This window comes from Leptosomus discolor, chromosome 9, assembly GCF_034619465.1.
Source record: "Leptosomus discolor isolate bLepDis1 chromosome 9, bLepDis1.hap2, whole genome shotgun sequence".
Taxonomy (NCBI): Eukaryota; Metazoa; Chordata; class Aves; order Leptosomiformes; family Leptosomidae; genus Leptosomus; species Leptosomus discolor.
This window is the reverse complement of record NC_141399.1, coordinates 25,590,879-25,606,653: the sequence shown is the minus strand read 5'-3', so window position 1 is coordinate 25,606,653 and position 15,775 is coordinate 25,590,879. Positions and strand designations below refer to the sequence as shown.

The 15,775-nt window shown below is 43.6% G+C and overlaps 1 protein-coding gene across 10 annotated transcripts; it reads right to left on the bottom strand.

Annotated features, from left to right (window-relative positions):
* Window positions 1-10,902: 10,902 nt before the first annotated feature.
* LOC147414896 (uncharacterized) lies at window positions 10,903-14,359 on the bottom strand. Of its 10 annotated transcripts, none has more exons than XR_015183779.1 (2): window positions 12,033-14,359; window positions 10,903-11,553 (listed from the first exon to the last, which is right to left on the bottom strand). XR_015183779.1 is itself a non-coding variant. In XM_086470356.1 (2 exons), the coding sequence occupies exons 1-2, from the start codon at window positions 14,355-14,357 to the stop codon at window positions 12,136-12,138; spliced, it is 1,473 nt and encodes a 490-aa protein (XP_086326482.1). In that variant the 5' UTR covers window positions 14,358-14,359; the 3' UTR covers window positions 10,903-12,135. The 10 variants fall into 10 exon arrangements, 9 of the variants coding, with proteins under 9 accessions (XP_086326482.1, XP_086326483.1, XP_086326484.1 ...); XM_086470356.1 differs by having other exon boundaries at window positions 10,903-12,198; window positions 12,948-14,359; XM_086470357.1 differs by having other exon boundaries at window positions 10,903-12,189; window positions 12,948-14,359.
* Window positions 14,360-15,775: the final 1,416 nt, after the last annotated feature.

Genomic DNA, 15,775 nt, shown 5'->3' with positions numbered 1-15,775 from the left:
TGTGGTACTTAATATTTTGAAATGCACTGTAAGCCTTTTCACTTTGATATTCTTTTCCTATGGTGGTAAAGAATAAATAATGCACTTACCAATTACATGTTTTTTCACATTGTGCTCATTCAAAAAAAAAAGTAAATATTTCAGGTAGATAATAGGTGGATGACATAGGACAGGCAAGAAACAAGCCTTTGAGAATAGAAAGTAAAACGAGCATAGGGAGCTGCCTAAATAACATCTAAGGACAGCAGTAAAATTAATGGGCTAGTAAAGATGATTTTTGATGGTGGATCAAAAAAGCTACTCTGCAGTCAGAGTGCTATATATTGCCACCCTTAGTATGTTTTACTGTACTTCATGCAGCGAAGCATGCCCAGGAAACAAGTCATCTTTATTACCATGCCTGTCATAGTCAAATTTTGCAGTAAGAAATGCTCCCCATTCCACCTGACATGGGTGCAGGACTGGAGAGGGCACCAGGATACCTCCATACGTGCTCCAAGACAGGGAGCAAACCCCTGGTCCTGCTCACCCACCGCCCAGTCCACACTGAAGGCAGCAGACGACGCAGTTTTACTGGGGTGGTTTTGTTTTGTGGCACTATGTCAGATCTTACACAGCTCTGGATTTAGTTTTCCTCCAGTTTACAAGGTAAAACATTCTTGGCAAGTGCAGACTGTGCATATTGCAGAGTAATAAAAATGTATCTTAGTAAAGTTTCTCTTCTGGTTCTCTGGAAAAATGTTAGCCTTTCAAGCCTGAGCAAAACCATGAGACTTGCTTTTCTCCTAACATGACACCCACTTCCCACGGAGCAGAAGTAAGGAGCAGCCCTGGTAAAAGGGATTGTTCCCTTTAAATTTAAACATGCAAACTTTACTCATCAGCTTCAGCTAAGCATGGACACACATTCTACGTATTCACATACATTGATCTAATTCCTGGAAATCAAAATCTGCTTGGGACCCCTCTTATCAGAAAGTTATTTCAATTTTTACTCTCATCTGACCTTTCTGTTTTAATTTTGTACTATTATTTCTAGTTTTAACCTGGAGTATCACTTCCAATAATTATTCTCTCTTCCCAGTGTTAATAACATCTGACTGTTGCCTGTTCCATCTCCCCCTCCCTTGCTAGGGCATTTCTAAATTATGTTGCACATCTCTGGCTGTTAGATTCAATGAAATGCATTAAACCTCTTTGGTTTGATTTCAGACATCTTCAGCTATGTAATTGCTTTTAAGAATTTAATTCATCATCAGTGGACATGCTCTTTCAGACAGTGACTGAGGCTCTTTCTACTATTCTGCTCCTTGCTGGTGTCCCTCCCATCTGCCGATAAGCGTTGCCCAACAAGCTTGCAGCACAGGACCATTGCCTTCCTGTTTACCAGCATGCTCTTCTGTGCCAGTTCAGATCACACAGGCTATCTCCTGCCACGTCAGTCTGATTTACAGCCCACAGCCATCCATTTCTGTACCTGCTGCTCTTGCCTACCAGCATAGCCATGGCATCTGATCAGCTCCCAGTCCAAGACATGCCCATCTGCAAGATCTCCCTGGGCGGAGAGGAAAACCATCAGCAACAAGTGACCGACTAGCTCTGGAGATGGAGTTCAAAGCGTTATTCAACGTCTCTTCCTTTTTTGCAGCCAGATGAATCGAGTCAACATGACAATCAAATTGGAACAACTTTGAATTAAAAGAAATGACAAGAGGAAAGTGTAAGATGGGACTAGCTGTACAATGAAGCGTGAAACAGCAACTGCACCGACTGATTATCCTTTTTCAGAATAATGGTTCTTAATTCTCTTTAGTACCAAAGCTTCTGAGCTACCTCTGAGTAAAATACAGGTGTTTCTTGCCAGATGCATTAATTTTAATATTATTTTATGATACCAGGCTAAGTGAAATATTTTACAATGAAAAAACCCTGAATTTCTAACACTTAATAAACTAATTTGTGCAGCCATACTGAGGAACCGTGAAACATCCTTCTTTCCGATTTGAGAAACAGGGCAAAAACCCAACAGATGAAAGGAAGGAGAGTGTGGAAATGGAAGGAAAGGAACACATCTGAGGTGCTGGGGTGGTGTCTGTGGATCACCTCTAGCTGGGCTGAGAAGCCTTCTGAGGGCAGGAGGCTGAGTAGAAATATATACCTTTTGTTTTCCACTTTCACTGAGATGTGTAAGCTTCAGAAACCATTTGGTGTGAAACAGGGTTGGAAGGCTGAAAGAGAATCTGAGACTGTCTCCTCATTTTGAATGTGGAAGGATCACCACTTAAAAATACATCTTGCTAGTCTCAAGCCAGATGATATTGGAAACTCACCCTCGTAAAAATGACTCAAAAGTCAGAGTCAGTAAAGACCTATAAAAGTTAAACCATGGTCATGTTTTTATTATGGAAAATAGTTCCTTACTTTTGTATTGGCATATTAATTCTGAGTTTGAATACAAAATATATTAACTTTTGTGGCTTAACATACCAAGATTCTTTCTCTCATCTCCTTCTAGATGTATCAAATGCCCTACAACCGAATTTAGTCATACAAAAGAAAACCCTCTCGTGGCCTTTCTATCCTGACAACTACTCTACAGTCCTCTCCTCTTAATCCATTGGGAAGAGGGAAGAAACTTGCAGAAAGTTCCTAAATCTGTAAACAAACCAGGTAGGCACATGCAGTTGATGATGTTTGGGGAGAATGTGCAGCAGAAGCATCTCTACTTGCGGTTGCCCTGGTCCCTCGCTGGTGGGAATGATCTCTGCTTTCCATGAAGTGCTGGGTCACGCAAACTTGCTCAGCTGTCAGCTGTTTGTCAGGAGAAGATGGATTGCTGATCACAAAAGAAGATGGGTTACGTGCAAGCCAGCTTGTCTTCAGGGCTGGAGAAGGAAAGCGGAGCAGCTAAGGAAGCCAGTGAGAAATTTTTTTCCCAAAAAAAACCCCAAACCCCCTCCCAAAACCAGACACAAGATCATCTCCATTGTGATTGCTGTTAATTAAAATGCAGTAGTACTACATGTGGTGGTGGAGGCTGGGAACAACCTGCAACCCAGGCTGTAGTCCTTGGTCAGCCACACCACTGGGCTCAGACTAGAGTACCAGCCACGAACATGCCATAACACGATTCATTAGTGTCGATCTCAAATTCAATATAGCAGCGATTAAATCATAGCTTTATAGTCACGTTGACTCTGAGTTTTGGCAACAGCATTTAAAATCCAAAGACAACATGTCTGTTTCCATCTGTCCGAAGATCGCTCAAAATACAAAAGTAATGCTGGAAAAGTTCTCCTATAGGGGATGAAAAATAACAGACCCTGACCAACAGATATCAGTGGAGCTTTTGAAAAACTGAGATGTGCTCATGCTGGAATTAATGCCTTTTTAGTCTCTTCCAGTAAATTTCCAAGTTCTGAAAAGCAAAGGGCTAAAGGAGTACTGTAGTTACCATGTAGTAAAGACTGGAGTTCATTACTCATTGCCAAGCAACGGCTTAAATCCCTGTTTGTGCTGCTTCTGATCCATCATCTGGTGAGTTAGAGATGCAAGCCACTGGGCAGTCAGTGCCCAGAGGTACCACCGGTGGAGTCAGGTCTTTCCCCAACATTCCATGAGTTCCCTGAAGTCATTTTTACAAGGTTTTGTTTCAAATTTGCAACACTGAGTATATCTAGATATAAAGCGCACCAGTAGAGTTGTATCTATTTACTCTGTGGCTGTTTGAGCATCAAAACCACGTTGGCTTTGCAAGATCAGGCTCAAGAGTGACTTGTGAGCTTGGACTGACACAAAGACCCATGGCTGATGCCAACCTCTTCTCAGAAGAACTCAAACTTCTGTGGAAACTGTCCCCACATATCTGTGAGATTTACGGCTGAGGCTTGCTCCCTGTAGGTCATCCTATGTCATGAAAATTGGCCTTTTTTGGCCATCTGTGTACTTCTGAGATAAATCAGCTATGCTTCTGTTTAACTTAAAGGCTGAAACTGACAAGGAATTGGTGCTTTAAAGGCCATTTGTTCAGATACTTGTGCTTAGTCTGGATGACTGCTCTCTGCCTGGCAGCCTTCGTAGCTGTCTGTTCTTCCAGGTCCTTTCCTGATGTGCACCATGATGTTTTACACTCATGCAAGTCATGTAGGGTTACTGTATACTGTGGACTTTGTGCCTGCCTTTCCTCTGTGAAGGGCAGCAGACCCAAGCATAGCAACCCAGTTAGAGACAACAACTTCTGCGAGAAGTGGAGCATTTTGTGCCCACCCAATGCTAAACCTAACGGGTGATTTCTGCGTTGTCTCCTGATTAATCTGCTCACATTCAAGTTCCTTGATTGACTTCAAAAATCAGATTCCAGCCTTTAAAGTTTTGTATTAGAACAGAATTAAAAAGCATCAAGCTGATGTTTTCCACACTCTCACATTTTCACTGCAGGAACCATAAGCCCTTAGTTCCGCCAAAATATTGGCCTGTTTCATTATCTATTTAGTTGTACTTGTATGCACTACTATTTCTGTGTTGTGTTTTCCTTCTAATTTTTCCCACTATGCTTTTTTCTAAGGCATAGCAGGACTCCATAGAACAGGCTCATCATTATTTAGCCTTTATTTTTGTCTTACAAACATTAGAGATTTTGGAAGCAGTATCTGTGCAAACGTGCACAAAAAAGGATCAGGAGAGAGAGAACAACTGAAAAAGAGAAAAAGAATAAACAAAGTGCCATTGTTGTTTAATAAGTGTTTATGCTGCCTCCAAGCTTTTTCTCAGTTACAGCATCACTATTATAGATGAGAAGCAAAAGAACTGCAATAGGTCATGCAAGAACTTGCAATGCTGCATATGAGCTCCAGCAGGAGAAAGTGAAGCAAGTCGTGATAATGCAAACACAAAAAAGGCAAAGGCTTCAAGAAATAGAATAGAAAGGTGCCAATGCTCTCACCTCTAACTCCTCACTTGCTTCCTTGTATGAGCCCGTGCTTACAGGAAAAGGAACAATTTTCACAGCAGCAGCAAAAGAGCAGGGCTGCAGCCACATCAGTGCCACAGCAGTAAGCACTAAAGAGATGAGATTAGATGGATCAAGTCACTTCAAGAGTAAGTGTCAGGAAAGGAGAATTACTCTTGCTGAAATGCTGCTTGGGTGATCAGAGGGCTGCAGAGATCTTCCTCCATCAGAGTCAGCCACTAGCGAAGCTGTGGAATGAAGGCAGGCAGGTCCACTGAAAAAAGGACACAGGTAAGGGGGGGTTTTCATGGAGACCAGAGCCGAGGGTGTGGTGGAGGTCCTGAGTGCCTAAGGAATAGCATGTTTTGGCGAGGACTAATTGAGATACAAACAACTCTATCCTTCCCCTTTTCTGACCTTTGACCAACTGATCTGGTCAAACCCACTTTCCCCGTCTTCCAAGATGACCTTCTCAACCTCAGCTGTGCAATTACCAACAATCCCTCCCCCTCCTGCTCTACAAGGACAGCCCTGCCTGCCTTTGCTTGGCTAAAGGAACTGTATTAGTCTATGATTGCTGACGAGAAGCTGCTGTGCTACATTTGGGGGCTGTGTCCAAAGTGAAACCCCAAGATATTCAGTCTCCCTTTGAGAGGAAAGCACAGTGAGAACTTGGCTCCAGGTGGTTCCTGACAGCCCCTCCATCCACAGGGCTGCCTGTACAGTCATATTTCCCCAGTTAGCTGCAGGATTTACTACCTCCACGTGCCACTCAGTAACTGCTCACAGGTGCCTGTGTGCTGCTGGGTTCAACCTGCCCATGCTTAGTTACACTATTGACTGTCAAAAACGTTAAATGGGAACACAAAGAAATCTTGACAATGAGGGACAATGGCCAGGTTTTTAATGTTTAAACAATCTAAACATTAAATAGGCCTAAATAACTCCCTTAGGACAACTACGTTTTCAAAATTATTTTCTGGGGTTGCCAGTGAGGTTGCTCAGAGTGTCCGAGGTTTGAGAGTTGTGCAATTAGGTTGCTCTCTTAATTAACTGTTTTTCTATGCAGATTACTTTTGTCCATCCATGTGGTTCCACTAGGAAACAATTTACTAATGCCTGTATTCTGTCCAAATATAATACATCTACTAATAAGGGAATTGCATGGAATAGCGCAGAATTTGTTTCCTCTTTTCATTCTTTTAGGGGACAATAACACTCTAAATAGCTCCTAGGATCTTTTGTTAAAGAAATAACAATTTTTTCTTTCTATCAACTAACTTCCCCACACCAGCTGAAGACACCAACGTCAATTTTCAATACAGAAAAAGCAGATTTCTGGCAAACACTGAATGCAGCACCGGTAATTCATCTTGCACTTTTTTCAGCTCCCCTTGGTGGCAGAAGGGTTACTTTATTTGATGACTGCAGGTACAATGACCCAGATGGAGACAGAACATGGCATTAGCACTGTTGTTGCTGGTGAGTTGGCATTTCCAGCTTGGCTGAGTGAGCTATCAAAGAGCACTGCTTAGTACCAGCTTCATCTGCTTGAATCCTGTCACGTTCCAGCCATGCCGTCACTAAACTTTTACACAATCCCAAATACTCCTTTAGGCTTTTTGGATGACTCTGCATTTAACTCCCACCACCGCTATGAGCTTTTGCTCTGCTTTCATTTGCCACAAAGGTGTAAAGGTTGGAGAATACCCTTACTGCAGATAAGTATGCATTTGATGAGACATAGGAGAACATTACTGCTGCTTGTACGTGACCTACAAGACCCAGTCTGGGCTGGAACCTTACTCTGGAAATGGCGCTGGCACTATGTGTCACCCATCCCAAATTAAAACCTAGCAAGACCTGAGCAAATCTGTTTCGTGGTGCTGTTAGGAAACAGGAATCTTGTTCTACTAAACTCAACCATTTGTAACATATCCAGACCTCAAGCACTGTTTTCGGTTCATGACTGAACTTTGTTCCAGGGTTTCTTCGTTCTTTACTCAATGATAATTTGCTATTCCAGTTCCCAAGCCTGAACAAAACTGTTTTCTTAAAAAAAATAAACAAAGCAAACCAACCCCCAGACATCAGGAAAATCAAAACCAAAAGAAAATCCCAACCAAGATAGCCGTGGAAAACAACAAATGCCAAGTTGAAAAACACATTTGCAAATATTTTCTTCTAATGTAGCCCCAGTCACTGGAAAATAATTTCCTTGATTTGTCCTCTATTTTCCCTCGCGGGAAAATAGAAATTAGATTCGTATGCAGGGGAAGCATCAGAAGTGTTTATGGAGGAAATGATTTGTGAAGAAAGTCTGGGGGAGCAACACACGTGTATTCTCCAGGGTATCAATGACAACAAAGAACATTTTTCTGGCAAATCTGTGTTGAACCCACTCCAGAACAGTAGCAGCAAACACACGTCTGCGTGACCACATTCCTGTTGGCTCCCTGGTTTTGCTGCCTGGAGGATGCTCACCAGTGCCAGCAGGTATCTAGTCCATGCTGCTGCTGGTGCCACAATGGACCACACCAATTTGGAAAAGATACCATCCAAGCCTGTTGCAAAGCTTGCCAGAGAGATGGATGAATATCTGCCCACCCTTTTGCCACCTGTGCGAGGGCAGAGGATGGGATGCACACTGCTAGTACCTGCTCCTCCCCTGCTCTGCCGGGAGTCAGAGCTTACACGCAGCAAAATCTGCTCTTCTCTTGTGCCTCGCTGGCCACTGAGCAGCACCCACCAGCATCAACGACTGGAGATGCTCAGGCTGCCAAATGTTTTGAAAAATCAGGCCAAAAAGTAAGTTTGTTGTTGTTGCTAGATACAACAAATAGCTTCAAGTGGACCAAGCCTATGTAGCAACCTCGTTATGTCTGACCATACCCAGGCTACGACCAAGAGCAGCAGAAGGTAAACAATGGAACAGGTAGGCTGGGAGTAGCAGAGCAGTGTGGGCAGTGCCTGAGGAAGCATGAAATCTGGGGTGCATCACAGACAGAGTGAGAACAGCACTGTGTTCCTGGGAAGTTTCCAGCATGACTCGAGCTGCAAAGGTCCTTGGACCACTCCTAAGCACTGAGCAGTGGTGATGTGGGACATGAATTGTACTTTGCTGCAGTTTCATCTATTGTGGAGCAAAGTTAAATTCCTGGCAATATTATTACCTGAATGTTAACAAAATAACCAAAGATTTCTAAGGTGGAGCAAGGGAGTGAGTGGATCAGTTGCTCCCAGTGACGTGGCTCACTCCCATTTTCCCTCTGCTTGGAAGGGCTGGATGCAGAGCAATTCTTGCAGGCATTTACGTTTCCAAGAGGCACCTCAGCACCAAAGCTCTCATGCTTTGGTTTGCTGTTAGGAATAATAATAAATATAGATCGCATGTAGGATGCAGCTCCAAACTTGACAACGTAATTCCTATCAAAAGACCGCAGAAATGATCTCACGCTTCTCTTTTGTGCCAAGCTGGGAGATGTGGGTTTCTGCCTTCTCATGTGTTTCACACAGTGTATTTGTTTGTTCTCAGGTGTGAGGAACTGGAAGGAAAAGAAAATTCTTGAAAGACTTTTGGTCAGATGATTTATGAAATGCAGGAAATAATACAAGAAAAGTAAAATTTGGTACCTGTATCTTGGCCTGAGGTTGAAAACCAGACTCCCTTAACCATGCAGAGCATACAGGATAACTTCTTGCTGATGTTTACGGTTTTGGCTCTTGCTTTCCTGGAAAAGCTGGTAAAAATTCACTGTATAGTCTCGCTTATGTATTGTCCTAAGCAGCTTGTTCAAGCCAAAAAAAGCAAACCAATCGGCCCTATTTATGAATATTAGACTCTGGGAGTAAGGCTATAAATTTTTACATATGTGTTAGGTACAAAGAAACATCGAGAAAGTAATAAATAGAGGGAGAACATAGGCTATGAAGAAATAATAATTTAGATAAATGGAGGCAAGTAACAGGGGGACACTTAACAAGCAAACATGCCATTTACTGTAGGAAGAGCTCCTAGACCGTGCATCGAGGAAGGGGAGGAAAGGTGATTAGATGGAGACATTAGAATCTAATCAAGACAAAGTACTGGAGAGATAATTGCGGTGAAAAAACCTGCCTGCTTTGATGGGATGTAGTAGGTCCTTCTGAACTCAAATATAGTTTATTTTATTATTCAGTTAGCTAACAATATTATGGCTTGGAAGTAGTATAATGCAGGAGAGTAGAATTCAGCATGGGGACACATGGAGGCACCACCTTTGGAAAAGATGTCAAAACTGCATCTAGTGCTCCTCCAAGGGCAGAACAAAAATCACACCTAATTTTTGGCCCTTAGAAGAAAACACTGTATGCATGTGTCATGGTTTAACCCCATCTGGCAACTAAGCCTCATGCAGCTGCTTGCTCACTCCCTGCCCCAGTGGGATGAGGGAGAGAACTGGAAGAGTAGAAGTGAGAGAACTCGTGGGTTGAGATAAAGGCAGTCTAAAAGGTAAAGCAAAAGCCACACGCTCAAGCAAAGCAAAGCAAGGAATTCATTCACCCCTTCCCATCGCAGGCAGGTTTGCAGCCAACTCTGGGAAAGCAAGGCTCCACCATGCGTAGCGGTGACTTGGGAAGACAAACGCCATTACTCCGAATGTCCCCAACTTCCTCCCTCTTCCCCCAGCTTTATATGCTGAGCATGATGTCATATGGTATGGAATATCCCGTTGGTCAGTTGGGGTCAGCTGTCCCAGCTGTGTCCCCTCCCACCTCCTTGTGCACTGCCAGCCCAATTGCTGGTGGGGTGGGGTGAAGAGCAGAAAAGGCCTTGATGCTGTGCAAGCACTGCTCAGCAGTAACTAAAACATCCCTGTGTGATCAACACTGTTTCCAGCACAAATCCAAAACACGGCGCCATACCAGCTGCTATAGAGAAAATTAACTCTATCCCAGCCAAAACCAGCACAGCATGTAGTTTCACACTGTGTGGTCCATGAGGACTGATGGTGACGGATGCAGTCTGGTCAGGGGCATGGCGAGCATGCATTGGGTGTGGAAGGTGGAGACTTCAGCAGAAAGCTGTGGTGCCGGAGGCGAGGAAGTCTGTGGGTGCTGAGGAAATTCCCATCGCCCTCGTTGATAAACTGAGTGATGCCAGTGCAGGAATGCTGTAACTCAAAGGAAAGCACCAGACCTTTAATTGCAAACAGACCAAATTGACCAGGGTAGCTACAGTGGGAGCTGCGGTTGCCCTGAGCCCTAAACAAGAATGATACACTGTGTGTAAAACCATGTTATGAACAAAAATAAAAAGGCACAAAGACATGTTCATTGCATAGCACAGAGAGAAACAAGTGAACACCAGCTAAGGAGGGGGTTGTGCAGGCAGGGTCGTAGCTCTGCAGGGCAAGAGCCCAAAAGTGGTTAACCTGGGTGTTACGGAGGTTTCAGGCTTTCCTGCATTATTCATTCAGAAGAGCTGAGAACTTGCAAACTCATTCGAGAGATACCCAAAACTTCAGCTATGGGCAACTATGGGGAATTTCCTTCTCAGCTATTTTTGCCTGGATGAGGGGCATTTCTCGAAGTGCTGTTACCACTATTGCTTCCAGGTTGGAGATGTGAGTTAATCAGTGAAGGAGGAAGCCAAAACCAAGTGAGATTTGCATTAACTTTTGTACCTAGTTCTTCCCCACAGTTTTATGAATCACCGCTATTTCTTTATGCATTTCATCTGTAATCTTGATACATTCAATAACTTAGACAAAAAGGATTATGCCATCAACCTTTTCTCTGTTTCTCTGTAAGGAAATTTCTTCTATCAGCTATGCAAAAGGGGCTGATGAAATCCTGGAAGCCACTTGCAAGGGTGTCTTATTGCTGGAATTACTGTCCACAAGGAATAAACATCACATTAGTAATGCTTTACTGCGGAGACGGGAGTTGGAGAATCCACAAAAGACTCAATATGAGTTATATCAGGAAACTTGTTTTATTGTGCAGATGCACTTTCTTATATAGTATAATTTTCCAAAGTCATCATGACTTGCAGTTTTTCATAAACTCTAATTGTGCTATACATACATCAGTCATCTGCTTCTACCTATCACTTTACTATTAATACTAATGCGTTCCGCCTCATACGGATGTTAGCTTCTAATCCTTCTATTCTGACCCTCAAGGTCGAAGCGTCCTTGAGGCCTACTATATTAGTTTAAACAAACTGTTCAACAGAGTTTTCCCTGTGCAGGCCCTCTAGCATTCCATGCCTGTTTTCAGCGAGCTACGCTCCCACAATTCCCCTTTTTTCGTTTTGCACAAATAAACCCCTGTGAACGAGACTTGATATGCCTTTCTGCAGCAAATTCCATACAAAGCCTAACCCTAGCAATAGCAATATGATTATAATAAGCCATCGTATGCTTTCTTTGATTAAGCCTAGTAACCAAGGGGAGAGATTTCCAAAGATGTTTGCAGCCATAAGTCGAACAAATTCGTATCCTTCTGAATCTTTTGGCTGTGCTCCTTCAGCCACCGCAACTGCTGATGAATCAATTCTCCATCATCGCTCAGGTTGAAGAAACATATCCCTCGGACATCTTCACACCCATGATCTTGTGCTAGAAGCAAGAAATCAATAGCCGCACAGTTCTGCAAGACCACATGTCTTAAGCTATTTTAATCTAATAGCATCTGTTCTAATCTGTTCTAGGATTTGCGTAGTTACATTCAACTGCTTTTTCGGACCAGCAAGCTAATTTCTCTATTTGCTTGCCTCCTTTTTTTGTTTTTTTTTTTTTTTTGTGTAAAAAGAGGCAAAGTGCTGTTAACACTGCGTCTCACTCACTCACACATTCAAATATTGGTAACCAATTTTACACTATCACACAAGGAGCTCCTTTACACCATTCACACAAAAGATACAAGAAGACACCTGTAAACATGATTACTACAATAGCAACCACAGCACCAAGCAGACTAACCCCATTCACATAGTTAAATATCAGTACGAGTGGTGAAAATACACATTGACATCGATGCCGATCGGTGCACAGTGTGAACATTTAGCAAACTACAAAAAACAGACCAGAAAGAATACCTTTTTCCGTAGATGGACCGTGTCTGCCCCTGCAGCGAGCCAGATTGAGTCAGGGAGCCCCTTCGAGAAAGGGTCCCGGGGCGCGCCTAGGGAGTCCCAGTCCTCAGCGGCTCCTGCAGCTGGACAGAGACTGTCGCATCTGGGTTGTCAACTGAATCTGAGAAAACTCAATAACAACTAAGTGTTATCAAGCAGGTATTCTCCATTCCCCAATGCACTTCAAGAAATCTGACAAAGGTTTTTATATCTTTTGTGTAGATCCCCCTTTCTCGTTTTGTTTTTTTTGGGTTTGTTTTGTTTTCTTTTTTTTTTTTTTTAAAACAAAACAACAAAAAAAATAGTTTTAAAACAAGGACCTGCTTTGACCCTATTGTAACGACTGAAAAATTAAGTACTTTTTAAACCTGCCTGGCAAGCACAAACCTACAGCGCAATTAGAATTTGGTACGCCGTGTAACTGCGGAAGTTTGATTTACAGAGGGACTAAAATGAGTTTACCTTGGCTCATAAAGTGACCCATTGTCCCGTAATTGAAATATCTCTTTTGCTTGCCTCTCTCCTTTCTATCTGTGAGGGGTTGAACAGCACTGTATACAGCAGCAGCAAGTAAGAACGCGATACCATTGGTGCGTTCTATAACTTCAAGCATATCAGCTACTTGTACATCTCTGGGTAGGGTACTTAAAGCTTTTTTTGTTGTATCATTAGCATTCTCAAAGGCAAACATTTTAAAAACCTTTTCCTTCATTCCCTCATCCAAATCTGGATGACTTCTAATAACCTGATATAAACGATCAATAAAAGAAGGAAAACTTTCTTGTGGACCCTGCTTAATGTTGGCAAAAAATATACCTTTCCTGGTTCCCTGATTGAAATTATTGCTTGGTAAGCTAACTGCTGTGACAATTGTAATACCTCTCCTATAAAACCTTGTTGTAAAGCCACGCTCGCAAAAGGACCTTGGCCTGTTAGCATTTGTGCTTGTACCCCATACAATGGATCCCCTTGCTGCCTTGGTCGTGCAGCCTCCTGGTCACAGAGTTGTTGCCAGGCCTTGGAGAACATAAGCTGCTGAGAAGGGGACAAAAGAATGTTAGCAATCTGTTGTGAATCAAGTGGCAACAAAACACCTGCTGCAAAAATAGATTGTAATAATTGCTGAGTATAATTAGATTGAAGCCCATATTGTGATACTGCTAAACGTGCTTTTTCAAGGATTTTCCAATCAAATGGTTCCCATTTTCTACCTCCTGCCTGATCTGTAACGATAGGAAAGGCAGAAGGAAGAAAATTTCCTTCAATTAGGGCATCACAAATAACTCCTTTCCATCTTCGTCCTGCTTCTTGTTCATTTAATAGTGTATTTGAAAATGAAGTAGTTGGCACAGGCATTTGCGACAAAGGCACTGGTAGTGATGACGGTACAGCAAAAGGATTATGAGTCGCAGCATTTTCTGGATTCTTCTTGTTGCTGTCCGCTGCGATATTGAGTTCCGATAGTTTGTTTATGAGTTGCTGTAGGACTTCATCAAACAGTTCCTCTTTCTGCTTTTGTTTTGACATGATCCCTGGAGAGTCTCCCTGTAGGCGGGTCGTTGTGACGTCGGGATAAAGGCGGGATTCTACTGGTTCACGTACTTGTCCCTTTTCTTTGCCCACGCCCTCCTGTAGTTTTTCTGCGTTCTCCGCCGAGTCCCTTGTTACTGCGATCGGGTCGGCGCCATGATGGCGCACCTCCTCCTCCGAGGGTGCGGTCCCCGCGGAGGCTCCTCTAGCCCCCGAACTCGCGGTCTGTGTCTGATCGGGGTGAGATTCCGTAGTCGTTTCACGGCGAGGCGCGCACCTTCCTTTTCTCTCCTCCTGCCTGGTAACTATGTGAGTCACCGCTTTTCCTCCGGCGGTGCGCTCGGCCCCCCTGCAGGGCACTGCCCATCGGGGCGGGAAAAACGGCGGCGCAAGCGGGAAGACCTCAGACCCGGGAGACATCTGGGGTTTCGTAAATACCAGCGAACTGTCGACCGCATTAAGTCGTCTCACGGCGGCAGCCGCCACCGATAGTTCCATTTTATACTTTTTCAAACAGTTAGTTACTTCCCGCCACGGCGCCCCCAGCCTTTCTGCCGTTCGGTCCTTATCAATAACCGCATCCCATAACGAGTCCCCACATCTACGCCACTCGGACACATCAAACAATGTGCTTGAGTCCGAGAAATGTCCTTTTACATATCCCCAAGTATAAAGAGATATTAAAGTCTTTTTTCCGATATTTACACCTAGCTTTCCCAGAAAGCTTTTCAATAGTGATAAAGTTACTTCTTTTTCCATTATCTTACCGTGGTGTTGAGTTTCTTTTTTTTTTTTTTCTTTTTTCTCCGGCTTTCCCTGACGGGCCGCCTGTTTTCTCCGGCTTTCTCTGATGGGCCGCCTGTTTTCTTTTCTCCGGCTTTCCCTGACGGGCTGCCTGTTTTCTTATCTCCTTTTCTCCGCCGAGCTCCAACTCTGCTGCAGAGGCGAGCTTTTTCCTTAATTTCCCCGAACGTGAGTCCTGCTCATTCTTCGGGTCCTTGTTCAGGTGCCACTTGTGGAGACGGGAGTTGGAGAATCCACAAAAGACTCAATATGAGTTATATCAGGAAACTCGTTTTATTGTGCAGATGCACTTTCTTATATAGCATAATTTTCCAAAGTCATCATGACTTGCAGTTTTTCATAAACTCTAATTGTGCTATACATACATCAGTCATCTGCTTCTACCTATCACTTTACTATTAATACTAATGTGTTCCGCCTCATACGGATGTTAGCTTCTAATCCTTCTATTCTGACCCTCAAGGCCGAAGCGTCCTTGAGGCCTACTATATTAGTTTAAACAAACTGTTCAACAGAGTTTTCCCTGTGCAGGCCCTCTAGCATTCCGTGCCTGTTTTCAGCGAGCTACACTCTCACACTTTACCCCAGTATTTGCCTTCTTCATTAAAAGGGAATTTCCTTTTCTATAGTGAAAATAGAGAATAAAGGCAATAAAACAAGTGAGCTGATTATTTTCTTTGCTGACAAGCTGTTTGGAAGGGTGGAAAGTGGAAACTCGTGCTCTTGAGAGCGCTGCAGAATACACCCAGGTCACACATCTCCATGCCTGCCCCTTCATGTTCTACCAAGGAGCCAACATAAAACATCCTCTCTGTAATGCACAACTTGGAAGATTCTTGTATGTGCATGGACAGGGCAGATAACCACTGTCCTCTACCAGCAAAGGCACAATCGCCTCACCTTGCATCCAGCCTGAGGATGTCGGTTGTGTCTGAGAGGCAGCTGCGTTGGATTTGAGGACACACTGGAAGGTCCATCCTCCCTCGGGGTGTATGCTAATCTTTCTGCTGCTTGAAGCCCTGAACCAGCAGTGACAGGGCTGAAACTCTCCAATTCCTGCTTCTCCAGTATAAGGCTCTGCTGGTTTTCCTTCAAAAAGGACATAAAGCAGGTCATCTCAGCAGCTTTTCGGAAGCATTCCTCTTGCTTTGCTGCCTGGGAAGGTCCAGCTGTACTGACTGTGGCTCGGTGCCCGTAGGTGCTGCTACATGTCACTCCTGTCCTTGAGACTCTTCCCTTCATCACCCAACTCTTCCTCATACTTGCGAATACCCGCATGCCTTCTCCTTCTCCCTTTTCTACTCAGAAGAGACAGTTATTTGGCTGGTTTGTAATTTTAAAATGAGTTTCTCAAACTGTGTGACGCTAGGGAG